General features: G+C 41.3%; 1 protein-coding gene across 2 annotated transcripts in view; it reads right to left on the bottom strand.

Annotated features, from left to right (window-relative positions):
- ZBTB24 (zinc finger and BTB domain containing 24) overlaps positions 1 to 25,467 on the bottom strand; it is a 325,243-nt gene that overhangs the window by 226,448 nt on the left and 73,328 nt on the right. For both annotated transcript variants that reach the window (XM_044066819.1, XM_044066828.1), the window contains exon 2: positions 12,993 to 13,987. In XM_044066819.1, coding sequence (XP_043922754.1) covers positions 12,993 to 13,987 — 995 coding nt within the window. The remainder of the gene's footprint in view (positions 1 to 12,992; positions 13,988 to 25,467) is intronic.

The following is a 25,467-nucleotide window of genomic DNA, read 5'->3' as shown; positions in this document are numbered from 1 at the left end:
CAAGAACACACTTATAAAGTAGGGACCTTGCCTGATGATGTAAGTGATCACATACTTACATCATTACACAAAAGAATGACATTACCAATGCCCTCAACTCTAGGACTTCTCAAACCAAGAAAAACTTTCAGCCAGTATTATTTCAAATGGAACTTAGTGCCTGTGACTGGAACTCTCTAAAAACTCTCCATCTTGAAGAAGCTGCTATATATTTCAATAACAAATTCTTAACAATCCTCGACAGGCATGCACCTAAACGATCTATTAGAACAAAATCCAAACCTGCCCCCTGGCTCTCAAAAGATACCAGACAAAAAATATTACTTAGAAATAAATCCTGGGCTAAGTGGAGAGCAACCAGAAATACCCCAGATCAACAAACCTTTAGACAGTTGAGAAATGCTACAAAAAAGCTACTCTCTCTGACAAAAAAGGCTACTATTGCAAGCTGCAGCAAATTCACCACAATAATCCACAAAAATTCTGGGCAAGCGTGAATAACCTCCTTCGTCCAGGCCACTCTAGCACTCCTTCCCCTCTAGGGTCAGAAAACAATACCTCCCATCAAACTGCCAATGCCTTTAACACTTTCTTCACAAACACCATACAAACTCTAGCCAATCAACTACCTACAGACAACTCTGATCTACCCAACTCCTCACCTTATACTCGGCCAACATTCCAACTACAACCTACCCCTACCTCTTACATCCAAAAACTTGTCCACAAACTTAAGCCTTGCACCCCCCTCTGCCGATAAGTTACCATCTGAATACCTACAGCAAGCAGCTAAAGTAGTCACCTATCCTATATCCATCCTGATAAACCATACCATAACTGAAGGAACCATTAAAGATCTCTGGAAAATCTCCCACATTATTCCCTTACACAAAGGAGGTAACTCTAATGATTATTCTAACTACAGGCCTATAGCTCTCATTTCTCCATTAGCCAAGATTATGGAAAAATGTATTCACCATCAGCTAATGAACTACTTACTTCAACATAACATTCTAGCAAACTGTCAGCATGGCTTCAGGCCTTTTCATAGTACCAGCTCAGCTCTCCTATCCTTCACCAACACCATTAATAATAACCATAATAATAGCACCCTCTCATCAGCTCTCTTCCTCGGCCTGTCTAAAGCCTTTGATATGGTTAACCATCTCTTACTCATAATCATTCTGTCATCCCTCTCTCTTGATGCCAAAGCAATTCTCTGGTTCAAGTCTTACCTTAGTAATAGACAGTTGATTCTACCAAAAAACTGCTTGCTATCATCTCACTTTCCTATCTCCCTGGGAGTCCCTCAAGGCTCCATTCTTGGTCCTCTTCTTTTCTCATTATTCATCAATGACCTTCAAACAGCTATTCCTCAAACCACCTGTATACAATATGCTGACGATTCTACTATCATATGATCTGCCAATTCTATATCTGAACTTCAATCTTTAACTCAGACAGCTTTCAACACAGTAGAGGCATGGTTCTCGAAACGGTGCCTTCTTTTGAACACCAAAAAGACCAAGTTACTACTGTTTACAACAAACGGTAAGTCCTACCCCATAGATTTCTCCATTCAATCCAGTAATGGCACCCTTATATCTCCCGACTCTTCCACCAAACTATTAGGAATTACAATTAATAACCTCACCTTTGACAATCACATTAATAACACTATTAAAACTGTTAATAAAAAACTGGGCTCCCTATATAGGATAAAACCTTTCTTAACTCCAACAGCCAGAATGACTACTGCCCACTCCCATCTAATTTCAACTGTTCTGTATGCAGCACCCATATACACAAATCTAAAAAAAAAAAAATAATCTTACCAAACTAGCCAACTCCTATAACAGTATTGCTAGATTTGCCACTAGAAACCCATATAGAACTCACCATTGTCTTAACCTTCACCAACTAGAGTGGCTGGAACTAAAAAACCTTCTGATACTTTCCCAACTAACCATCATTCATAAGATTTTTTACCAACCTAACAATACTCCAGTACTAAACAACCTTATAGCACCCTATAGGAATCTGGATTCCTTACGCTCCTCCAATAAACTTCTAGCCAGTACCACCAAGTCTAACAACTTAAGTGGTGACTCACTGTTCTCCAATACCGTTGGAAAACAATAGAACCTCTTGTCATCTGACCCTACCTCACTTCATCCCTTCCTCTCTTTAAACAAAGTCTTAAGAAGCACGTTAAAACTCACTGGCTATGCCCTTGCTGTTACCCAGACTGATCCTCTGGATTTCTCTTTGTCATTCTCTTGACTTCCTACTTTCCTCCACTCTTTCCTATCTACTCCTCTGAATTAGTAGCACCTATAAGTTACCTCTACTACTTGGCACCAATTACATATATTTTCTACTTGGCTATGAATGTATCCTGAAGGCAGTATTCCTGCCATTTTCTTTAAACCTCTTCCTTTTTCTACTGTTACTGTCTAACCCTTTGGAAATAGTAACTGTCTGGAGTAAACTAGAATAACCAAGGATTTCAATGTATTCTAATAATGTCTTGGGGCTGCCCTAGATATTTATACTGTAAAATGATCTGTAAGTGTATGATGTATTTATTGTAGTGTGTTGCATAGTCTTCCCAGAATTTAAACTGTAATACCTTTCTTGTTTACTATAAACATTTTTTGTGTGGTGGTGGTTGTTTATATGTGGAGCTTTTCTCCGCGGGCCTCTACTGAAAAAGGAAATATATCCAGCTGGACCAGCCCGGTCAACAAATGTAAAATAAAATAAATAAATAAATAAATAAACAAAAAATTATACTCAAACTGTTTAACTTAAGTTTAGATAATGGTTTTGCTGCTGATGAGTGCAGCACAGCATTGGTGATGTCTTTATACAACGGTGGCCATACAACCAATCTGGGTTATTACAGACCTGTTAGCTTTCCACACCTCACCTCTAAAGGAATAGAACACATTTTAACTAACCTCAAACTTTGATATCTTGTTAGATTTGACCACCAAACAATTTGGCTTTGTGAAGGGTAGAGCCAGTCTAATCTGGTAAATTTCTTCAAAGGGGTTAAGGAGGCTAAAGTTGGTGCCTATACTATGCACATGGTGAATCTGCCTTGGCAAAGGCCTTCAACATTCCCCCTTGTCAGTATCATGCAAAAGCTAAATGTTATACAAATTGACCCATATGTGATAAGTTGGACTGAAAACTGGCTGAAACACAGACCCTACACAGTGTAAGTTGCAGATGCCTCATCAAAAATATAAAAATGACAAGCTGTGTCTCAAGGCTCAGTGCTGGGACATCTCCTTTTTGCTATTTACTTCTCAAATCTCCAAGCACAAAGCCAAAATCTCTGGCCAACAAAGTCTGCAGATGATTGCAAACTGGGGTTGTTTTCAAACCACCCTATGACCCAAACTTTCCAAAATGATGCCTCCTAGTACACTGTTGGTCATAGGAAGTTACTAGGCTATTGGCCCTGAGGTCATTATAAGCCTAGCCAAGAGTTTAGCCCATGCACAGACAAATCAGCACCCGATGCCCCTGTCCAGCAGGGACACGAGTGGAATCCCAGGGATGTATTTTCTATTTCCCATCCAGTTATCCAGATTGCACTTAAAAAAGGGTAAAGAGGTACTCTGCTTGATGTGGAGGAGGAGTCTATTCCATAGATGGGAGAGTCTCTGGGACACAAATCTGTCCCGCCAGCAAGTCCTATTGATGTCACAGAACCAGTTGAGGCTGCACGTGTGGGTTACTCGAGTGGAGCTTAACTTGCAGATATGCAGCTATCCCATCAAGGCGGGGTCCGAGATCACCTTGTATGCCAGACAGAGGTCACCTCTGTAGAGTCTGTATGAAACACAGTAGAGGGATAGGGCTTTTAGCCCATCTGTGCATGGTAGATTTTTGAGGCCCTGGATTCTCCTGGTGAGGAACCTCTGTGGTCTCTCCAGCTGCTGCATGTGCTTTGCGAGATACATGCCGAATGGGGTGCTGTACTCAATAATGGGCCTTATAAGGGAAGAACACAGGGATGTTATGACTTCCTTGTCCCTGGATGAGATGCCCTTACTTATGAGGTGGGCCATGTAGAAAGCTTTCCATACAATGGAAGCAACATGGTGGTCAAAAGTCAGGCTGCTATCAATCTGGGTGCCCAAATCCCTCATGACTGACTGCATGCTTAGAATGATGTTATTAATGTGACAGTTTGTGGGGGCATCTCTCTCCCCAAAGGGGATGATGATGCATTTTTTTGTATTCAGCTTGAGGTCATGTTTCTGGCACCAGTCATTTGTTTGGGTGAGACCCTCTTGGAGGATGTCCACGTCACTAGGGGAATAGATGACAGCTCCCAACTTGCAGTCAACTGCAAACTTGGTCAGCCATAGCCCACTGGTTTTGGCCTGTACCTCAGAAAAGTATATCCCAAATAACAGAGGCCCCAAGACCGAACTCTGGGGTACACCAGTCGATACAGGTCTACTGCTTGAGGTGGCTTTCCTTATTTCGACTAGGTGGGTTCTATCAGTGAGCCAGTTGGCTACCCATCTGGTAACATATAGATTGATGCCTAGTTGAGAGAGTTTATCTGTTATGCCCGAGTGGGGACCTGTGTCGAAGGCTTTGGTCAGGTCAAGGTAAGCGGTGTGCACTGTCTTTCCCTCATCCATAGCTTTGGTAACGGTCTCAAAAAAAGTCAATCAAATTTAACAGACATGACCTCCCCTTGACGAAGCCAAACTGTGTAAGATCGAGTGTTTGGAGGTTGCCAGTGTCCTTGTTAATTACGTCCATGATAATCCATTCCATGGCCTTCCAGATCAGGCTAGTTAGGCTGATGGGTCTATAATTTCCCAGATCATAGACGTTCCACCTTTGTGTAAAAGGATGACAGTGGCTGCTCCACTTAGCTGGGACAAAACTGGTACTCAGGCTTTGGTTGAATAGGGTGCCTAATGGTGCTGCAAGTTCCTGCCGGAGTTCATGTAAGATGCAGCTTGGGATGTTATCAGGAGGCTGTATTTTTTGCTTTTGACAGAGTAGAGATGACCTGATCCCTAGATATAAGGGGAAGGGGGCAGGTACTGGGAATGTCCTGATTTACTGATGGGGGGACAGAGGGGTGAAATTTTTGCTGAATCTGTCAGCCAGCAAGTTTGCTATACCTATGGCATTTGTACATATGGTGTCCTTGACCACAAGTTCTAAACATACCTGGGTGCTACCTTTGAGGTTACAGACATATGCGAAGAAGGCCTTATGATTGTCTCTAGTAGATGTGGCCAATTTGGACTAGAAATTTGCGTTGGGGGATTTCACTAGTGCTCTTATTTGCTGGTTTAGGCTAAGGAGAGATTGCTTCCAGTTGGGCACCTGCTCCTTCTTGGTCCTGGACAACATTTTTTTTCTTTTGTTATAGAGTTTATTTATTGCAGATGTCCACCAGACAGGTTTACTCTTCCTTGCGGGGGATGATTTAGTCCTGTCCGGTATTCCTGATTCCATGCATCTATATAAATGTTCGTATAGTAATTTGGTATAGTTTTGGATACTGGTGCCAGTTCCTAGAGAGGGTGAGGGGGCTGTGAAGCTGTTTATACTATCCCTCAGGAGGCTGTAATCAACTTTGGAGAAGTTTTTTTGATTGATCCTAGCTAGAGGGGGGGTCGGGGGAGATGATGACTTTGAACATGACCGCTTTATGGATGGATCTTACAAGGGAGGATGATACTGCAGGGAAGTTGCAGTGGTTACTCATGTTGGTTAATACCAAGTCCAAGATATTATCACCTCTTGTGGGGGTATCAACTAGTTGTTCCAAAGCATTTGCATTGACAAAATCAAGGAATCTCTGGCCATTTGTGTTCTGGCAAGAGTAGTTCTTCCAGTCTATGTTTGGGTAGTTAAAGTCACCCAGGAACAGGGTAAAGGGTTGAATCTTAATAGATTTGAAGAGGTCTAGATATGCAGTTTGGGCATCTTGGGTCAGATTTGGGGGCTGGTAGCTAACTATGATTTGTATAGGAGTCTTGTTAATAGTTAACTGCACCTGGAGTGTCTCCTTTGTGTCATACTGTCTGACCAGCCTGGAGGTGTGTATGTCTTTAATATATATTGAAACTCCACCTCCTTTGGCTTTAATACCCAGTTTGGGGTATGAATGTATGACAGGATGAGTAACCGGGTAAGGCTAGGGTGCTCTCTGCAGCTTTAACCAGGTTTCTGTGACTACACAGATGTCAGCATTTTTCAGGGTTAGGAATGCTTGCAGTTAGTGCAATTTCATGTTTAGACTCCTAGTGTTTAACAGCATGACCTTTAATTTGTGTTTATTTGAAATTTTTATCTTGGTAGTTTTAACCTCATCACTTTTCCTAAAAAAGTCACTATAGGGGAGGCAAGAGCCTTTGCCAGAATCCTGAAGCCCAGGTGAGACAGATGCAGGCCATTTCTGGCAAAGCACTGTGGTCTGTCAATCATATCTTCCCAGGATGTCAGGTATTGGATCCCCCTGGAATGACGCCAGAAACTAAGGCAATTGTTAAAGTCAATCATTTTCTGTTTGCATCCAGGCATCATTCTGGGTGACGGTAGAATGCTGCTTAAGGCTACAGTCATACCTGCCTGGAACACATATTCAGCAAGTTCAATCATGTCTCTCTTCATATAGTCCAGGGAGGTACATTTCAAGTCATTCACACCAACATGGACTATGACACAGTCATAACAGTACCTGTTGTTGAGAGACTTGAGTGAGTGTGTGATATGGCGGATTCTGGTCCCCTGACAGACAACTAACCGTAACTTTCTCTTTATCTAGCCTGGTGAGAGGCACATCTGTGTGTCTCGCAATGGAGTCACCTATGACCAATATGTTGGGTTTATGGTTAAGCCTTAGTGGCTGTGAGACACAGGCATGTGAACTACACGTGGTATGTGGTGTGGAGGGCTGTGGAGATAGTTTCATAGGTTTCATAGGTTAGTACTAAGTTAACTGCCCTTGCGAGCCATTTTAAGCCTAGCCAGTTATCCCTTGTGAGACTCAAACCCTGCACCTTGTGTTTGTAAGACAAGCACCTTAACCATTAGGCCACCCTCCCAACCCAATTTGTGTTTATTTGAAATTTTTATCTTGGTAGTTTTAACCTCATCACTTTTCCTAAAAAAGTCACTATAGGGGAGGCAAGAGCCTTTGCCAGAATCCTGAAGCCCAGGTGAGACAGACAGATAGTGTGTGTTTTTGCCTCAGAATTTTCTGCCTTGGAGGTCTCCTTTGTTTGAGTATGTTTTTGTTGAGGACCTCCTCATATGTGGGTGTATGTTGTGTAGGTGTGGGTGGTGTTTGAGGTGTAGTGATTGTTGACTACCTTTTCAGTGCCATCTGAGGGGAAGAGAGCTTGGACTCTAGGTTCCTAATGTAATTGCATTTCTCACAAATTGTGTTCCTAGGTGGTAGTAGTAGGTGGTTGTCTGTGTACATAAGGCAGTTGCTACACTGTCTCAGGATCTCCATATCAACCAGACTGGCAGGAGAACTGTAGGAAATTGTCTATCCATACTTTTCAGAATCTGAGAGAGAAGGCCAGGGAGCTAAGGGGTTAGCCTAAAGCCCAAGTGCTTAAACCAAAATTAAGAGACTTAGAATAACACAATTTAAACAGGCTATAAACAAGCAGTAACAAATGCAACAGAAAAGATGCAACGGAACACTTTAGAGAACAAGCTGCAGCAAGTAGCAGAAAAAGCAAGATGAAGTAATGGAGCAGGAGGAGGAAACACATATGCAGTAAAAGAAGCTGAATAAAGTTTTTTTTTTTTGTTAGTAAAGTGGAAAGGGAGAGAGGAGGAACAGAAGAAAATTCAAGGTTAAGGAACTCAGGGGTTGGACCTTCCCAAATTATCTCTGTATTAGATAGAATGAGCTTATGAGATGGGAATGGGAGTGTCCCTTATCAAATTTACAGTAGGGGCGGGCAATGGCAAAAGACACAAACTATACAAAAATTCAACCACAAATTGGCAATTATATAAATGAAGACGCAGAAAAGCAAATAATTCAGTCAAACAAATAAAAACAGTGCAGTAAACTAGCGCAGAACTGTTTCACAAATAAATAAAAAACAATGCAGTACTGATAAGCAAATAAATACATCCAGTGCAGTGCTGATAAGAAACACTGAACAATTAGATAAAGTGCGAAAAATATGCTTACGTAGCTCTGTAATTCTGACTGTTTAAGAAGTACTGGCCATCAGGCACAAATTGAGCTCAGCAAGATAAATTAAAATGGGCTCAAATTAAATGCTAAAAGTATACTACCATCACTTTTGCTAGACATCCACTCTCCCTCATCAAACTGTCTAGAAAACCCACACCTACAAAATAAAACATAGTTAGGGACCTGGGTACTCAGGTTGACAGATCCTTCTCTTTTGGTCATCATATGAAAATGGTTGTCAAGAATTTTCTTTAGCCCAGATAACTGTGAAAGGAATATCAACAAGGTCAAAAGAAGTAACCACTCCAGGGAGACAATTCAAGAAATAAGGAGAGAATTGGATTTTGGATGCAGACCCTTACAAAGAACAGCAGCAGTCACACAGAATATTACAGTCATAAAGTAGCACAAAGTATTCTAACAACTAAGAATGGAGAAAGGAGATTCTGCTGCTAAGAATGACTGCAAGCAGGGGTACAGAGAATAAGCAAGAGGGGGCTTGAACTTACTGAAGAAAACTTGCAAAGGAACCGATGTATTGAGAACAAATAAACTAGAAAGGAAAGTGTAACAGAATGGAAGGAGGCCAGGAAGGCATTTGGACTGCAGGCTACAGACTGCCTTTCCTCTCAGGGACTGATATCAGAGTACAGGCAAAGAGAAAGGGATAAGGGAATCCTAAGTGAAAGACATACTATAGTAGAGTTTTTTGTTGAATCTAGAACAGAAGCTGCTGTTCAAATAAGAATTAATAGGGCATAATTCAAAAAAAAACAACAGGAGGACATATGTATGGCTCCCAAACATGCAACAAAGCCTAGAAGATTTAGGATTTTTGCTTGGAAGTGCTCACACAAATATTTTATACCCAAAGCAGACTCCAAATATTTTTTCCTCACGCAGATAGCAAATTGTGGATGTGTGATGGGGAAGAAAGAGGTAACTGGAAGCATATGTTTTAAGAGTGTAATGAGTTGACAGACAAAAAATTCCCTACAGAGTACTATGACAGAAATACTGGGTAAGCGAATGTGTATAACTAAGAAAATTATTTCTTTTAGCTGGGATACAGGATCTGAATTGCCTAGACACAGCACGGCCCGGTTACGCTTAATTCTGGTGGCTGCCAAAACAGCAAATACTAGAAGATAGAAATTAAAGTTTAAACCAACTGTACCTGAAGTAGTGAATATTGTAACAAGAGATATTCGAACTGAAAGTGGGATTCTTTAGAAAGCGATAGGAGCAAACTACAAACAAAAAATTGAAATCGTGGGAACAATACATGCAGTATAATGCTTTGGAGGAGGAGTGAGGTTTAAAAGAAGGCAGGAACTGATACATTTTTGTAATGTTGGATTGATGATAATTACATAAAAGCATGTATGCAGTATGTGTTTCTAACTGAACATGTTAACATGATTTGGTTTTTTTTTACATAATGTATGTTTGCCAATGTCTTAAGTGATAATTCAATAAAAGTGTTAAAAAAGTAGCAATCACTCCCTTATACTAAGCACTGATCAGGCCAACAGACCCTTTGGGATTCATCTCACTACACATACCAAACAACTGCAAGGACCCAAAGGAGTCCTAACCAAAATATAGGACTAAGGTCCCTGAGTTAGCAAGAGACACTGGAAGTTCTATCCATTTCAATCAGAGTCTTCCAGACTTTTGAAGGGAGCATCATTAGATACCAGATTGTCCTGGACTTCCAACATATTCATCAATATTAGAGGCAATTACCTAAATCTTCACCAACAGATAAATAAAACACAGCAGAGGACAGATTTTAAACCCAGCACATTCCAAAGCTCTAGAATAGACTTCTTCTGCATACTAAGCATTGCAACTCACTAGCTTCCTTTAAAGACAAACTTGATTACTGGATGGGTATCTCCAAATTTACTCCAGGATTAACAAGAATGGCCCTCCTGGAGAAAGAAAAAGCAGTGCTAGGATGGGTACGATTCAGAAGAGAATGCTCACGAGGCTTAAAGTATTTGGAAAATCTATTAATCTAATTTAAAACAAATGATGAACACGTAGTTAAAAGATGGAAATAGTTGCCCTATAAGGGGGATTAATGCATCATTGAACTGGAGAGAATGTATGGGAAGAAACTTGACGTAATACTATTAAAATATAAATGGAAAAATGGCAACAAAAAATATTTATGTGACCATTTGCACCCAGCTGTTCTCAACTGTATAAAGAGAAAACAATGCGGAGAGTTTAGCTTCAAACATTGATGGAGTTAAAAAGTGGCACCATAATGCAGATTGCCATATTTGTAAATTTGTTCAGAGGCGGATAATTATTTATTTTATTTTATTTTATTTTACATTTGTTGACCGGGAGAGTCTGAATGGATGCATATCCATTTTCAGCAGAGGCCCAGGGAGAAAAGCTTCACAAATCAATTACAAGCAATTACCATGAGTATAACAGTAGCATTCATATTTACATAGATGGTATATAACCACAAAGCATTAACATTAGATACATAGTATAAAAGCATTTTTTATGATTTTATAGATAGAATGAGATAGTACATAAGCAAGAAGCCAAACAAGATAAGCTACATATGTGAGAAAGTTTGCATCTTTTGCAATTTTATACAGATAGTGTGAGTATTAGTTTGACAGGGGCAGGATTATTGAAGCAGGTAAAACAACACAGTTGAGTGGTGAGGTATCTACACCAAGTTTAAAAGCAAATGTACAGAAGGGGAAGAAAAGTCTACAGAAAAACTGAGCCTAGCAGGGTTTTAGTGCCACAATATGCATGCGTAGATATAATCTGAAAGGCCAGGTTTAGAAGTAACACAGTGAGGAGGCTAGAAATAAAAAGCTGCAGTTCCTCTTAGTGGTAAAGTTCAGAAACAGAGACGAGTAGATTAGGGAAGAGGGATGGTATGACTGGTGAGTTTAGCCTAGGGGTGAACATAAGCATATCCATGTGCGTTTTAGATGGTCTTTGAGTAGTCTTAAATGTAACCTTTGAGTCTGTTGAGGTAATAACTGAGGGTAGGGAGTTCCAAGTTTTACCTATATAATTAGGGAAGAGGAAGTCCCCTGCTGTGCTTTTACTCTTTATAACCTTGATCAGTGTTTTATCACTAAAACATAATGAAGTTTTTGAAGCATCAAAATGATTTAGAACATAACTAATGAATTACAGAAGTAAATGTGGAGCAGTCTTTTACTTAAGAAGGCAAAAAGAGGTGAGCAGTGGAAATGGTGTGCTCTCCTTTACAGTGTGATCCCTCAATGATAAAATGGGAAAACTGCATCCATATGCCCCCTAGGGATGCCTGACTGCTAATAAAAGATCAAGCCAGAAGACTTGTATCCACTTTTAGACAATTCCCACTCATAGAAAAAAATTATTTCTGTAGCAATGATTCCTTATAATAAACATCCTGAGAAATCTGTAAAGAATTACTCCGAATTCTACCCTGTCATGTGGCACAACATAACTGAAAGGGGCTGGTAGTGTCTATCAGGGCACCAGGTCAAGGGATGACCCAAAGGCAGAATTTTGAAGTTTGGACAGTCCTTCCACCTAAGGAGTGCTAGTCTTAAGAGTTCCTACAGTCGAGCTATCTAATAATGCACACCATTAAACAGTAATTTAGCAAGTTTGTAGAGTACTCTGTTTTGACATAAAATATATGTAACTAGATGAAATGCCACCAGATGTCTCACTAACAAGGTCTAATGCTTACATACTAAGCTGCCTGCACTATCCGCAGCATGACTATGGCAGCTTTGAGTAAATAAAGAAGCAGAGCCATGCAAAAATACTACTTAGGTGACACAAGACAGGATAATTTTAATTTGATATTTTCAATACTTTCACACCTGGCTTTTGGGAATGGCTGTTTCCAGTTGCTGTGCTGGTAAACTTCCATTTGTTACAAAGGTTAATAAAATAGATCCAGTGAAATTGTGTACGACAATCCTCCAGTACAGTGTTTCAAAATGGTCTTGATCAAGGAGATATCGCTTTACATTTCTCCTCCTTAAGCGTGCAAGATATGAAAATTACCACGGTGGGAGTTTTTTTTACCTTAAAAAAGGCATTGCTGAAGTATACACTTCTGCATTATAAACACAGTGAAGCAAAAAAAGGGGAGCATGACGTGATGAACAGTCAGAATTAAAAATATATATTTCTTGCATGCAAGTTCAAACACAAGCTCATCAGAAAAAAAAGTCTCACAAGGCTTTGAAGAATTTATAATGACACCCTTTGGACTGCATCAATGAATACAATTACAGAGTTTTGATATGCAACAATTACAAAGTTTTGGTATGTGACTCAAGGGCCCATAAAAAAATACGCAGAAACAAATTGGACAAACAAATGCAGAATGGTGGGTAGTACAGAAGGTAAAGTAAAAATATTGGAGTACTGCCCCCCTCAAAACATATAACAAACCAAGAAAACATATCTGGCAAATTACTGAATTACTGCAAATACAAGTACTACAATTCTGATCAAGTGAAGCTCCTAAAGCAATTCTGTTTCCTCGCATTCTTTATTATCAATTAAACCTGGATTACTTCTGTGCTTAGGTCATCTGTTCCTTCTGACATCTCATGGGTACCACATCTAGCTGTAGCAAACAAATTGTGTAGGTGCAGCAGTAATTAAATCAGCCTAAATCAGATGGAGTTTTAAACATGACAATGAAATAAATTCCAAAATTCATAATTTTTAAAGTTTATTCTTCTATAATTACCTATTACTTCCATAAACTTACCCGTATGACTTCTTTGATGAATAGTCAAAAAATAATGATTTTTGAAAACCTTGCCACAGTCCTTGCAGAGAACTTCAGAAGCAGTACATTTTCTCCTACTCCCTCGCCTAATCTGCTCTCCTTGATCATCTTCATAAAGCCGGTAGCCCTTCAGCTTGATAGATTTTCTTAACCTGCGGTTGCTGTAACGACTACGACTGCTAATTCGACCTTCTGTTTTAACGCTACAATCCTTATCCGTCTCTAATGCCATTTCGACATGAGTATCTGACATAAACTGCTCTTCTGAATATTCTGTGTCCTTACTTTTTCCCAGTGCTTCTTCAGAAGCATTTCCTAAATTTTTGTCAACACTTCCATCAAGACTTGTTTCATTATCTAAAGGGTCTCTCTCTACTTGCTGTTTTTCATCTGGCTTGACTGAACCAGTCTTTTCTTCATGGTCAAAGGTAACTTTCCGTGGTCTGCCTCTTTTCCGCTTGGGCACTTCCTTGTTATAATTTTCACACTGAGTTACTGAGTCACTGCTTAGTTCAGTCTGTGTTATTCCTCGATTATGACTGCCCTGATAGTCTGTGAAAGATTTTATTAAATCATTCACTTTGAGAAGCTTTGCAGTGGCTATAACTTGGTCTGTACTGCTGTCAGTTATGGGGAAATGTCCTGTGTACATGAACTCCAACAAAACACTGAATGTTTCTGCTATCATCCCATCCAGCATGTACACAGACTGGCCAATCCCATGTTCCTCAGTAAACATAACAGAGAAGTACTCACTACAGGCAGCAAGTAAAGCTTTATGGGCTCGGAATTGTACATTTTCTACAATCAAAGTGATATCACACAAAAAATTACTTTTCCATTGTTTTTCAAAATTGGATAAAACTGTCTCCTTGTGAGAAATACAGAAAATTTTAGCAGACTTCTCTGAGCTGTCTGCAGGTGCTGCGTCTTCCATCTTTCCTCCACTACAGCGGAAACATAATGATATGCACCTAAGAAAAAAATTCAATAAATCAGAAGAAATTAAAATTGAACATAAATGCATACAGCTGTAACATGATTAAATCTCACAGGTCACAACTTGGCCATTTCAGAAAGATCACTATGCAAATTGCTTTCAAATGGAATTATATTCTTGAAGTCGTACAAGCATGTCACACACACACACACACACACACACACACACACACACACACACACACACAAGCAAAATCATGTCCTATTAATGTAAACCAAAACAACAAAAATTGGTGTGGTCTTTTTTCCCCTCCCAAATGATGGTTCAATTTTACAGGTGATTATAATTACAAGTAAGTAAAAGGATTACGAGAGCAAGAGTCACCCATGAAAGAGTCTGGGTCCACCACCCCCTTCCGCCAAAAATTATCCCAGAGTCACAACAATAGTGGTGGAATAAAGACAGACTAAATAAATCAGGACTTTCATTATTTCAGTCTTCTTTAACACAGCATTAACCCTACATACACACAAACACAGTCATAAAAATAAAGAAAATATATAGATCCATATATGTAGTATGCGTATAAGGTACCATGTCCATTAATCAAGCAATTTCTGATTAACCCCATAAATATATGTACTTAGATATACATGCACACACACAGCTTACACAATCTCTGGGATTCAGGAAGCAGCCGTGCAAGAATATGTTATTCCTGCACGGCAGAGAACGTTCCTGTTCAGCATGGCAGCACGCCATGCATATTTATCAAGGCGCACTGCCATGCTTTAAAACGGACATGGTCCTGTGTACGAGCGCAGGGGGTATGCCTGACAGCAGAGCTCTCACAATACATACGCCCCCTGCACTCCAGAATTGCCTTTCCGCAATTTAAAACAAGTGAGAACACTGGTAACACCCCCAACCCGTCAGGATAACAAATATGGTCAAAGGCAAAAGGGACAATTGTCCTTACTAAGCCAAAAGTTGTTAGGATAACACAGGTAGCATAAGCACATAGCGCACATCTCCCAACCCAGAGTAAGGAATGTAGACAAAGCCAAAAGGGACAATTGTCCCAAAAAGCTGATAAAATAACAGGTTCAGCATTAGCACAGACATTCTGAAGGGTACAGATAAAATAACACAACAAAAATTAATTTTTTTTAATAAATGCTATAAAGTTTAAACGTAGCTACGCCAGTTGCTTAGTCCAGCTTAAACAGCACAAGAAGTTAAATAGCAAGACATCCAACATAAGCAGTATTGCAATACTGTAGTGGTTAGAGCATACGCTTTGCAAGCGGCCATTCCCGGTTTGATCCCTACTGTAAACAATTTTCATTTTACATGTGAAAGCAGTACATAAACATTTTTTTTTATTATTAGCTACTAAATAAACATATATTTGTTAACTGTAGTATTGCATTAGGTCCAGATGTGAGGTGTCAGTTTAATAAAGTTGTGAAACCCCCATATTTAACAAAGTCTAACAACATAGCTGGTGACTCTCTATTTACTAATATAGCAGGAAGGAACTGGAATCTGCTACCTAGTGATATAACACTAACTACATCATTGCCACTCTTCAAACAAAAGCTCAAAAATCACCTCCAAAGTCACTGGCTATGTCCTTGAAGTAAACCTGACTAATCAACGCCTATACCCGGGTTTTCTCCTCTTCGACCTTATTCCTAACATTTAATAATTAGTCTTGTAACTAAGACTATCACTAAACCAAACTATATTCAATGTACTGCTTAAATCCCTCAATTCTGATGTAAATTATTGTACTTAACTCTTACTAGAGTGCATCTATTTCACCTTTTTAAGAAAGATTACGTTCTATGTTAACTTTCTGAAGTGTCTTTGATCTCTGAAATGTTACACTGTATCATATGGTTTTTAATCCTTTTTTTTTACCATGTAATGATATTTTTTTGTATACGTTTTTGTTTGTATTTGTGTGGAGCTTTTCTCCCCGGGCCTCTACTGAAAATGGATATATATCCAGCTAGACTAGCCTGGTTAACAAATGTAAAATAAATAAATAATAATAAATAATAAATATTTTACTTTATTTATTTTACATTTGTTGACTGGGCTGGTCCAACTGGATAAATGTCCATTTTCAGCAGAGGCACAGGGAGAAAAGCTCCAAGTGAAAACATTAAACATTAATAAACAGAGTTACAAATATAGCTCAGAGAAAATAATAGCATGATAATATTTTTACAGTGGCTACAATAAGCAATTAAGTACAAAACAGAGGGGGTTCAAATTGAGCACGATAGCAGAAAAGTAAGTTTTAGTAAAGATTTGTATGCACGGTAAATGAGAGTACTAGGAGAAAATTGCAAGCTAGTCAGGGTTACAACAGGGGCAGAGCCAGTGAGTTATGAGGTGAGTTTTGAGTTGGGATTTGAAACTGGGAAGAGAGGAGATAGCAGTGTGGTTGGAAGGAAGGGAGTTCCAGGCTTTTCCTATTGCGTTAGAGAACAAGGAGTCGCCTGCCAAGTTGTTGGATTTACAGGTTGATATTAGAAGTTTGTTAGAAGAATGTAGGCTTTTGAGGTTACAATAAGGACTAATAAGGGTAGTAAGTATAGGGGTGTTGGTAAGTTTGTAGAGGATTTTATGGGCTAAGCAGAGCTGGTGAAATAAGATCAGATTTTGCAGTTCAAGCCATCCCAATTGTTTTAAGTTTAAGCAGTGGTGAGTTCTAAAGGTGGAGCCAGAGGCAAATCTGGCAATACTGTTGTAGGCGACAGCCAGTTTGGTGAGGTTAGTTTTGGACAAATATGTGTAAATAGGGGAGGCGTAAAGGAGGGTAGAAATCAGGTGGGAATGGGCAATGGAAGTTCTGGCAAGTGGTGTAAGAAATGGCTTAATTCTAAACAGGGAGCCAAGTTTTCTGTTAACTAATTTTATAGTGTTGTTAATGTGAGAATAAAAGCATAGGTTGTTGTCTATCTCTACTCTGAGGAGCCTGGTGGTAGGGTCAGGTGATATGTTGGTGCCATTACTAGAAAAGACAGAGAAGTTGAGTGGAGAGGATTTTCGGGTGGGGGAGAAAAGTAACAAGTTTGGTTTTGTTGGGGTTTAAGATTAAGCATAGTTTTAGGAACCATTTTTCAACGTTTTGGAAAGTCTGTTGGGTAATGGAGTGCAGTTCAGAGGGGGATGAGGCAGAACAAACTAAAGTAGAATCATCAGCATATTGTATACAGGTTGCAGAGGAAATACTGGTATGTAGATCATAAATGAAAATAGAAAACAGAAGCGGGCCAAGTATTGAGCCTTGGGGGACTCCAAGGGTAATGGGTAGGAGATTGGATAAGTTGTTTTGCCAAAGCACTGCCTGTTGTCTGTTATGAAGATACGACTCGAACAACTTTATCGCACCAGAGTCGAGAGCAAAAACTTTAAGTAAGTTTAACAGTACATGGTGGTGATTGACCATATCAAAGGCTTTGGATAGGTCAATAAAGAGGAGCAGAGGTAAGTATATTATTGTTCCAGTTTTTGTTGATGCAGTTTGATGCAGTCAGGAAAGGAGGGTTGAAGTTGTGCTGTGGAAAGGCCTGAAGCCATGTTGACAGTCAGCTAGCAGGTTGTGATTTAACAGGTGTTTAAGAAGTTGTTTTTGGATGCATTTCTCCATGCTTTTAGCTGGGGGGGGGGAGAGTAAGGCTATGGGACGGTAGTTTGAGAGTTCTGTTGAAATCCCACCTTTATGCAGAAGAATGATATGTGAAATTTTCCAGAGTGAATGAATGTAGCCTTCAACAAAGATTCTGTTAATCAGAATGGAAATGGGATAGGCTAATGGTTTGGCTGCAATTTTTAAATACTGAGCTGGTAGAAGGTCAGCAGAAGGAGAGGAGGTTTTAAGTTTGTGGAGAAGAGAACAGATAAGTGAAGTGGGTACAGGCTGCAGTTGAAAAGTGGGAATAGAAGTGTTAGAGGAGGAGGAGGAGGACTGAGAGGAGATATTGGGGGTTAGTTGATTAGCTAGAGACTGGACAGTTTCAGAAAAGAAGGTATTGAAGGCATCAGCAGTTTGTTTTGGGAAGTGCCTAAGGGGCATGGGGTGTGGCCAGGCTTTAAGAGAGTATTTATAACTGCCCAGAACTTTTGTGGATTTTGTTGGTTAGCTTGTTGTAAACGGCAATAGTAGTTCCTTTTATCTGGAAGTACAGCTTTTTTAGTGGAGTTTCTTATTTGTCTAAAGTTAAGTTGGTCAAAGGGATCTTTAGTGCTACTAAATTTGGTTCAGAGTTTATTTTTCAGGATAATTTTATGCATTGTACCTTTTGAGAGCCAAAGAGCAGGTTTTGAGCTAATTCTAATAGATCTTAAGGGAGCATGAGAGTCTAGGATAGAAAGGAACCTGGAGTTGAAGTAAGCTACAGCATCATCCAGTGGCAGTTGTTTAAGAGGAGACCAGTTGCAAGTATTTAGTTCTGTAAGGAAGCTTTCAGGGTTAAAGTTTTTATTTGATATGACCATTTTGTATTTAGTTAGATTAGGGGTAGTAGTTTTATGTCTGATTAGATATGCAAGACCGTGGTCACTTAAATCATTAGGTAGTGTCCCTACTGTATAAGTTTGGTAGTGGCTATTTAATCAGAATCCAGTCCAATATGCTTTCTTTGTTAGTTTTGTTAGTTCTGGTTGGGGCTTGAATGGTTTGTGGAAAAACGTGAAGATTTAAGTGGGTGGGAGGGTCTACAGAGGTACAGGTTTTCCAGTCTACATTAACATTGTCTAGGACTATGGTTTCTTATGGGAATTGAGTAGAAAGCCAGCTAAGGATCTCTTCTAGGGAACTGATATTTCCAGGGGGAAGGTAGGTGCAGATTATATAGATGGATTTGTGTATATTAAGCTGCAGTTTGGAGATAAGGATTTTGGCATTACTTATAGAGGGAGGTTTTTCATGTTTAACAGTAATTTGCATAACTGATTTTTAAAGAATAGCTATCCCACAACCCTTTTTGGCTATACGGTCTAGTCAGAAGATGTTGTAGCCAGGGGGAGTAATCTCATTGTCTAGAGTTGCTGGTTTGAGCCAGGTTTCAGACAGGCAAAGGATGTTGAAAGCATGCATGTCTAGCAGTGCATGGAGGTGGGCAATTTTATTATTAATGCTGCGGATGTTAAAGTGAGCTATAGAGAAAGAGTTAGGGGGTTTGGAGGGTAAGTATGAGCAACAGGGAGGGGGACAGAGGGGTTTTAGAAAACACTGTTGTTTAGACCAGGGTTGGGATGAAGGTCACCTGCTAGAAGGGAGAGAAGTAGTCTTTTTATTAGGTCAGAGGGTTTGGTGAGGAAGTGTACGGATTTTTTGTTAACCTGATTAGTGTAGGAAATGTGGAACTTTCTGTGAAACTTTGCAAGAAGGTAGCTATAAACACAAGTAACCCATACAGTATAGTCACACATGAATAAATGGAATGAAAGCACATTGGGGGATGTGAGGGACAGTAAGCAAATTTATAATATGTAATGAAGTAATGCCATACAGCAGACAGTCTATAAAATGAAAAATAAGCAATGCTAAGCATTGCACAGCTCTGCTTACCAGGTGTAAGCATTGTGTAAATGTGACTGCTAAGCAATGAGTAGCCCAGCTAAGTGGATTTGCCCATCGGTAAGCAGTACTGAACCGGTCCCTTTAAGCACTGCCAACCTTAGCTAAGCAGGTATGACCATAGCTTAGCTCAGCTCAGCATATTCAAAACCATCCAATCACAGCAAAGGGTGGGGAATCGGCCATATTTAAACCCCATAGGCGGGAATACAGCTCATAACTGGTTGCAGCTTCCCACTGTAGGCAGTATGGCAGGAGTTGGTGAGGGCATGCACTTCCGTGCGCAGCGCTGGGGCATACAGGAGTCAAAGGTCATGGTAGGACTCCTGGTACATAACCATGATGATAGACTGCTGCAGGGCCAGTACCAAGGCTCCCAATATAAAGTGGAAGCCTGGGACCATCTCACCCGTGATCACTGATTTGTGTGTTCAGATTATTGTTGCAGATGTGGTGGGGGGGGGAGATGTCAATTAACAACTATTATATGCTTGCAGTATGAGGTCCTCGGACCTTTTTTCCTATTTATGTCTTCCAGATACCATGTCCTGTGAGCATCTCCCTGCGTATACTCCCCAGGAGAATGATATAATAATAAACTTCCTTGTACAGCATCACAGAACCCTTTTTGGATGCACGGCCCATGATCTGCAGGAGAGGACTGCTCTGTGGCATGAGCTCATCCAAAGGGTAAATGATGTCGGCCTGCATAACCACAGTTATGAGCAGATGTGACATCAGTGCACTGATCTCATCCGCCATGCCAGTCAGGGTGCTGCTGCAGTTAGGAGGGACCAGCTAGCCACAGGTGGGGGTTATGCCATCCAGTCCCCACTGACACATGCTGAGGACCTCCTCACCAGCCTCAAGGCACCTGCCTGCCAGCCAACCCAGGAACCTGACGACAGCATTGTGGAGGTGGGTGCTACACACACAATGGACGAAGAGCATGCAGGTAAGGCCCCAGGGCACATTAGTAGACCACTGTTGCTTATCCATCTTCATCTGTAAAGTATCCTTCATGCACATATCAGATAATGTAGTCTGTTGCTGCAGTGTAGTAATGAAAAGATGTGCATAATCTCTAGTATTGTGGGTTTGTACTGTTGATGTACTGAAATGCTGCTCCCACCCTGTACTAATGCCACAGGTGTGGCTACTGACATTACATCTCTCACACAACTATGTAGGTCCCTCTTGGACACTATTGGGGCAGCAGCTTGTAGCGGATGAGTATGGAGTTGTTTTGTTCAGATTTGCCAACAAACGGCCATGGTATTTGCCATGCACACATATAACACACCTACCCATAATGCATGTTGTACATGTTCACTTATTATTGCTGTTAACTGCACTACATCACAGTGGTCACCGTGGTGGCATATCTGAAGGCTATGTAAGAGTCCTGCAGTATACGTAACAACCCATCAGTGCAAGACGTGTGGACAGAGATGAACATAATGGTGGGACAAATGGCCTACAGTAGGGACATGTCTGAAACATTACCCTTATACAGTGGCTACAACAGTGTACACACCACTTTTACAATGGCAACTGTTACAGATCTAAACAACGGAATACCACATTCCACACATTTTACAACTTGTAATGTGATCCTAAATTAATGTGTAATATGGAATCCCAGGTTAGGACAACAAATATGGGAAATACATACCTTAAACACTGGAAGCATATGTGTGCACACACTCCAAATAACATATTGTGGAAGCAGCTTTTGAGGTACTGACAGCATTTAGTCTTCTTGAGTACGCACCTTCCATCAAGTACAGGGCCTCAATGTCACACCAAGTAATGGTCTGCTATCCAAGAAGTATGTCTATGACATTTGCCCACTCACCTGCAACAGAGCCAGCCATGGCTTGCACACATCTTACAAACTATGGAATGGATCCCATATCCGAAAGATAGCACTCAGGAGTGGGAGACATAGCCTTACCTCACCATTGCATACACCATGGCAAACAGTGCAGACAGTCATGCATGCGACTATGAAGTATGGGACAACATTAATGTAGAAAATAAACAGATGCCCATTCAAGACAGATGACAACACATGTTGCAAACTGGTCACAGAAGCTGCCCAGAAACATGCAGCTACACTGAGGGACTTGCAAGAATGTCTATCAAGTACTGCCTGTGCAGTACATGTGTTGACAATCGCCTGGACTCTGCAAAAGTGTGGCCTATGGGTTAGGGTATCAGATGGAAGAGTTGTACCACAGGAATCATCATCCAGGGTTCTTTACAGATAGCATATGCATAACATCTCTCAAAGGCATGTGTTGCAATGTGCAATGGTGTACTGAAACCAAGGCTGAAACCTACAGACAGTTTTAATAAAGATAAATGTGGTGCACAAGCAACACCTCACCCCACCATCCCCATCTGTACCTTGCTGGTGCCAGTGTACACCTTTAGGTTTGCTGTTCATTAGCAGGAACTAGGCTGGTAGACATGGCGTTCTGAATTTGGAACACTGCAAAATGACACTCGTGTGGCCCATAGTAGTCACGCATCTGAAATAAGGCTGAGGATGCGAAGGGGTGTCATCCTGAAACACAACAGTGAACTGAAACATACATCCAAAGCTCGCTAAGAATGGCTGTATCTGAACACAGTCAAGGTTATGAATTGTGCCAAACATAACCCTGACTCCACAGCAATAGTGAAGGCACTGTGTGACCTCCAAGGGCTGTGCACATGAGCTGACATTGCAATCCGGCACAGTTAGGGAACATTTGTAGGGTGGAGTGACCAAATAATGTCAACTGAAGATGCGCCATGCTAGTATACCCCATCCAGGAATAGTGACTGCTGTAGTTCACTTAACAGGTGCTGCAACAAACCATCATGTTAAGGGTGTGCACACTTATGCAACCCACATATTATATGCATCTCAATCAGCATCTGCACAGCTAACACATTTGTTTTATACTGCAGTTGACTGCACAGGTCATATGTCACATATCAGGTGTGTGAATTGTTAACATATGCAGTATTGTGGCCCCACTGCATATCATAGAAGAGGCTGGCATGTCAATAAGGGTGTGTACACTCCTCATAGCCACAGTAAGCTTTGAAGGTTGTTAGTGTAATTGGATTTTATTGCTCATAGTTGCACTGCTGATGATGAGATCTGCAAATCAGAGGTCAGGCATTGACTATTGACATCTGTCCTCATATCATCCAAGGTATGTGTCAGACAAACACACAGGGGCTGTGAGCAACAGAGCAAACATAACTGCCACACATATACACGTTCAGCAATGGTGTGTACACTCGTGAGGTATGGTGCACAGTACATGCCAGGGTGCTGAACGGGTGCACAGCAATACTGTGTACACGGCTGCAGAGTATTCCAGGGGAAAGGACATCACCTACTTACAAAACTCATGCATCACAGAGATGTATAATGTTGGTAACAAGGATGGAGTATAGCTGCAGTGCATGCTGATGAATGCCATATGTCATGCATGTTGACTGTTTGGTACTGAGAGGTCTGTGTAATATCTTTGTGCCACCTCACCTGTAAATGTGTGTGTGTGTGTGTGTGTGTGTGTGTGTGTGTGTGTGTGTGTGTGTGTGTGTGTGTGTGTATTACACATACATACATACATACAGAGGTAAGCAGTAACGTACAGGTCTTAAATTACATTTTTGTTTTCCCCCAACAGGTGGTGAGGTGGGTAAAGGTCCCTCCTGCAGGCAAACTGATGTTAGTGTCCATACGGACTCTGACAATGACGACAGGTATGGTGAGGCACAGGCAGGGTTGTCAGGGGCTGAAGCTGTGCCATGAGTTGACATCCCACTTTTATGCACCCCATCCCCACACACAGTCACAATGCCTATACATACCCCATCACCAGTGGCCATAGATGAGGGACAGTTCGCGGGTGGTGGCATGGGACAAGACAGTGTGGTGACTATGGCAAGTGTGTCTGTACACAGCAGCCATAGCCAGATGACTGGCAAGGTACCACACAGGAGTGCTCGTAGGAGGGCTGCTGCCTATCATGCCCCTGGCAGAAGTGCCATAGCAGGTGTCACCAGACACATGTTTTGGTTCGTCATGAAGGCACAGGCACGTATGGAATGTTATATCAGAGTCTGAGGCTCCAGAGGGCTACTCATTCTGCTGTACTTGACAACATCTGTGATCTTGCAGGTGCCCACTGTTATTTTGCAGAAGTCCTGGACAGATGGCTGGGTAAGATGGTGGGAATCCTCGACCGTGCAATGTCCGTTTTAGAGCATAGGGTGGGACTATGGCGACAGCCACGTGGAGGTCTATGTGAATGTGCAACAAGTCAAAGCCGCTCCCATAGTGGCAGTACCAGCACCAGCACTGCAGGGGGGGGTGCTGTCCACACTACAACACAGCAGGCCATGTGCACGAGGTCCTGGCCAGTCCCAACAGGGACCCGGATCCAGTGGACATTTCTCATCATCATAGGAGAGTACCATATCTGAGCTTGTACCTGACAGTGCCCATGGAACCCCTGGCAGGCACAGTTCTTGTGTCCGTGGCTGAACACTGGGAACTGTATACCCTCCTGCATGTATGGTCTGCAGCTGTCCAACAAACCCCTGTATAGGGCAGCCACATGGCAGAACTGTGTGCATACATACACTCACACTCACACACACATTTCGCCAACACAGCTAGGGCACCTCCATTCTACACACACCACAGCTGCACAGCCCAATTGATAATGAACCCCCTAACACACACACACACACACACACACACACACACACACACACACACACACACACACACAAGATGTCAATGAAATGGCTCAGCCTAGGTCTCTGGCAAACCAACAACACACCCTGTGCATATGATGACACATGTACCACATATCCCTGCCATCCATACCATCGATGCAGGGACATGCTAATATGGTTCTGATGCACAGAGTGAATGTACCAAGGTTTAGCAATGTAATGCCATGTAACATGTTTTCAGCTGGAAAGTTTAATGCTTACATGTCAGGATGTGTAGCTGTCCAGCCATGATGCATTATAGCTGTTGTTAACACTGACTGATTGTGGTCTCCATAATGTATTCATTTTGTGTTGTAGGTGTCTATGTGTCAGCAGGATGTTGGTCTGCTGTTGTTTCCTACAAGGGGTATGGCACTGTGGTGACACAATGACTGTGTCATATCCTAGGTACAGCTGAACACAAGTAAAAGGTCTGTATAACAGCTACTGCATGTGCCATATGGCTGATAGGTCTGAGGGGTGTATACAGGTGAGTGCATGGTGGCTGATGTCAGCAGCTCTTCTACAGTGGACAATGGTAAGTGTACTGGGTGGCACACATCAAATGTTTGCGAATAACACACACACACACACACACACACACACACACACACACACACACACACACACACACACACACACACGCTTTAGTGTTTATGCAATACACAGAGAATACTGTACACATGGATGTACTTAATTTTGCAGTGAACTCATTTTAGCCTTTGTAATTCCACGAAGACAAAATAGGCAAAACATTGCATCAGTAAATAATAAGTCTGCCAGCTTAATGTCAAAGATGATAGTACTGGCAGGGTATATGTCCTCTTCCCCAATGTAGTGCAATCCTGGAGTTGGTAAACATAGCTGTGCTGGTGTAGGTGACACAGCCCTCCACGTTCGAGGGTGTGGGGTGCGGTAGAACCACACAGTGTGACTGACAACTACTTAACCTGTTAACATAAACTGTACAGTATTAAAGCAGACTAAGCGGGGGATACACACAAAATAACCCCAATGAGGGTGGCTGTGCCCACAACATCCACAGCCAACTATATATACCAACTCCAGTATTGCTGTACAGCTGTACAGTGGGGAAGAGGGCATTTACACATCTACTACTAGTT

This window comes from Protopterus annectens, chromosome 1.part0, assembly GCF_019279795.1.
Source record: "Protopterus annectens isolate FY-2018-M chromosome 1.part0, PAN1.0, whole genome shotgun sequence".
Classification (NCBI taxonomy): domain Eukaryota; kingdom Metazoa; phylum Chordata; order Ceratodontiformes; family Protopteridae; genus Protopterus; species Protopterus annectens.
This window is presented reverse-complemented; position numbering and strand designations above follow the sequence as displayed.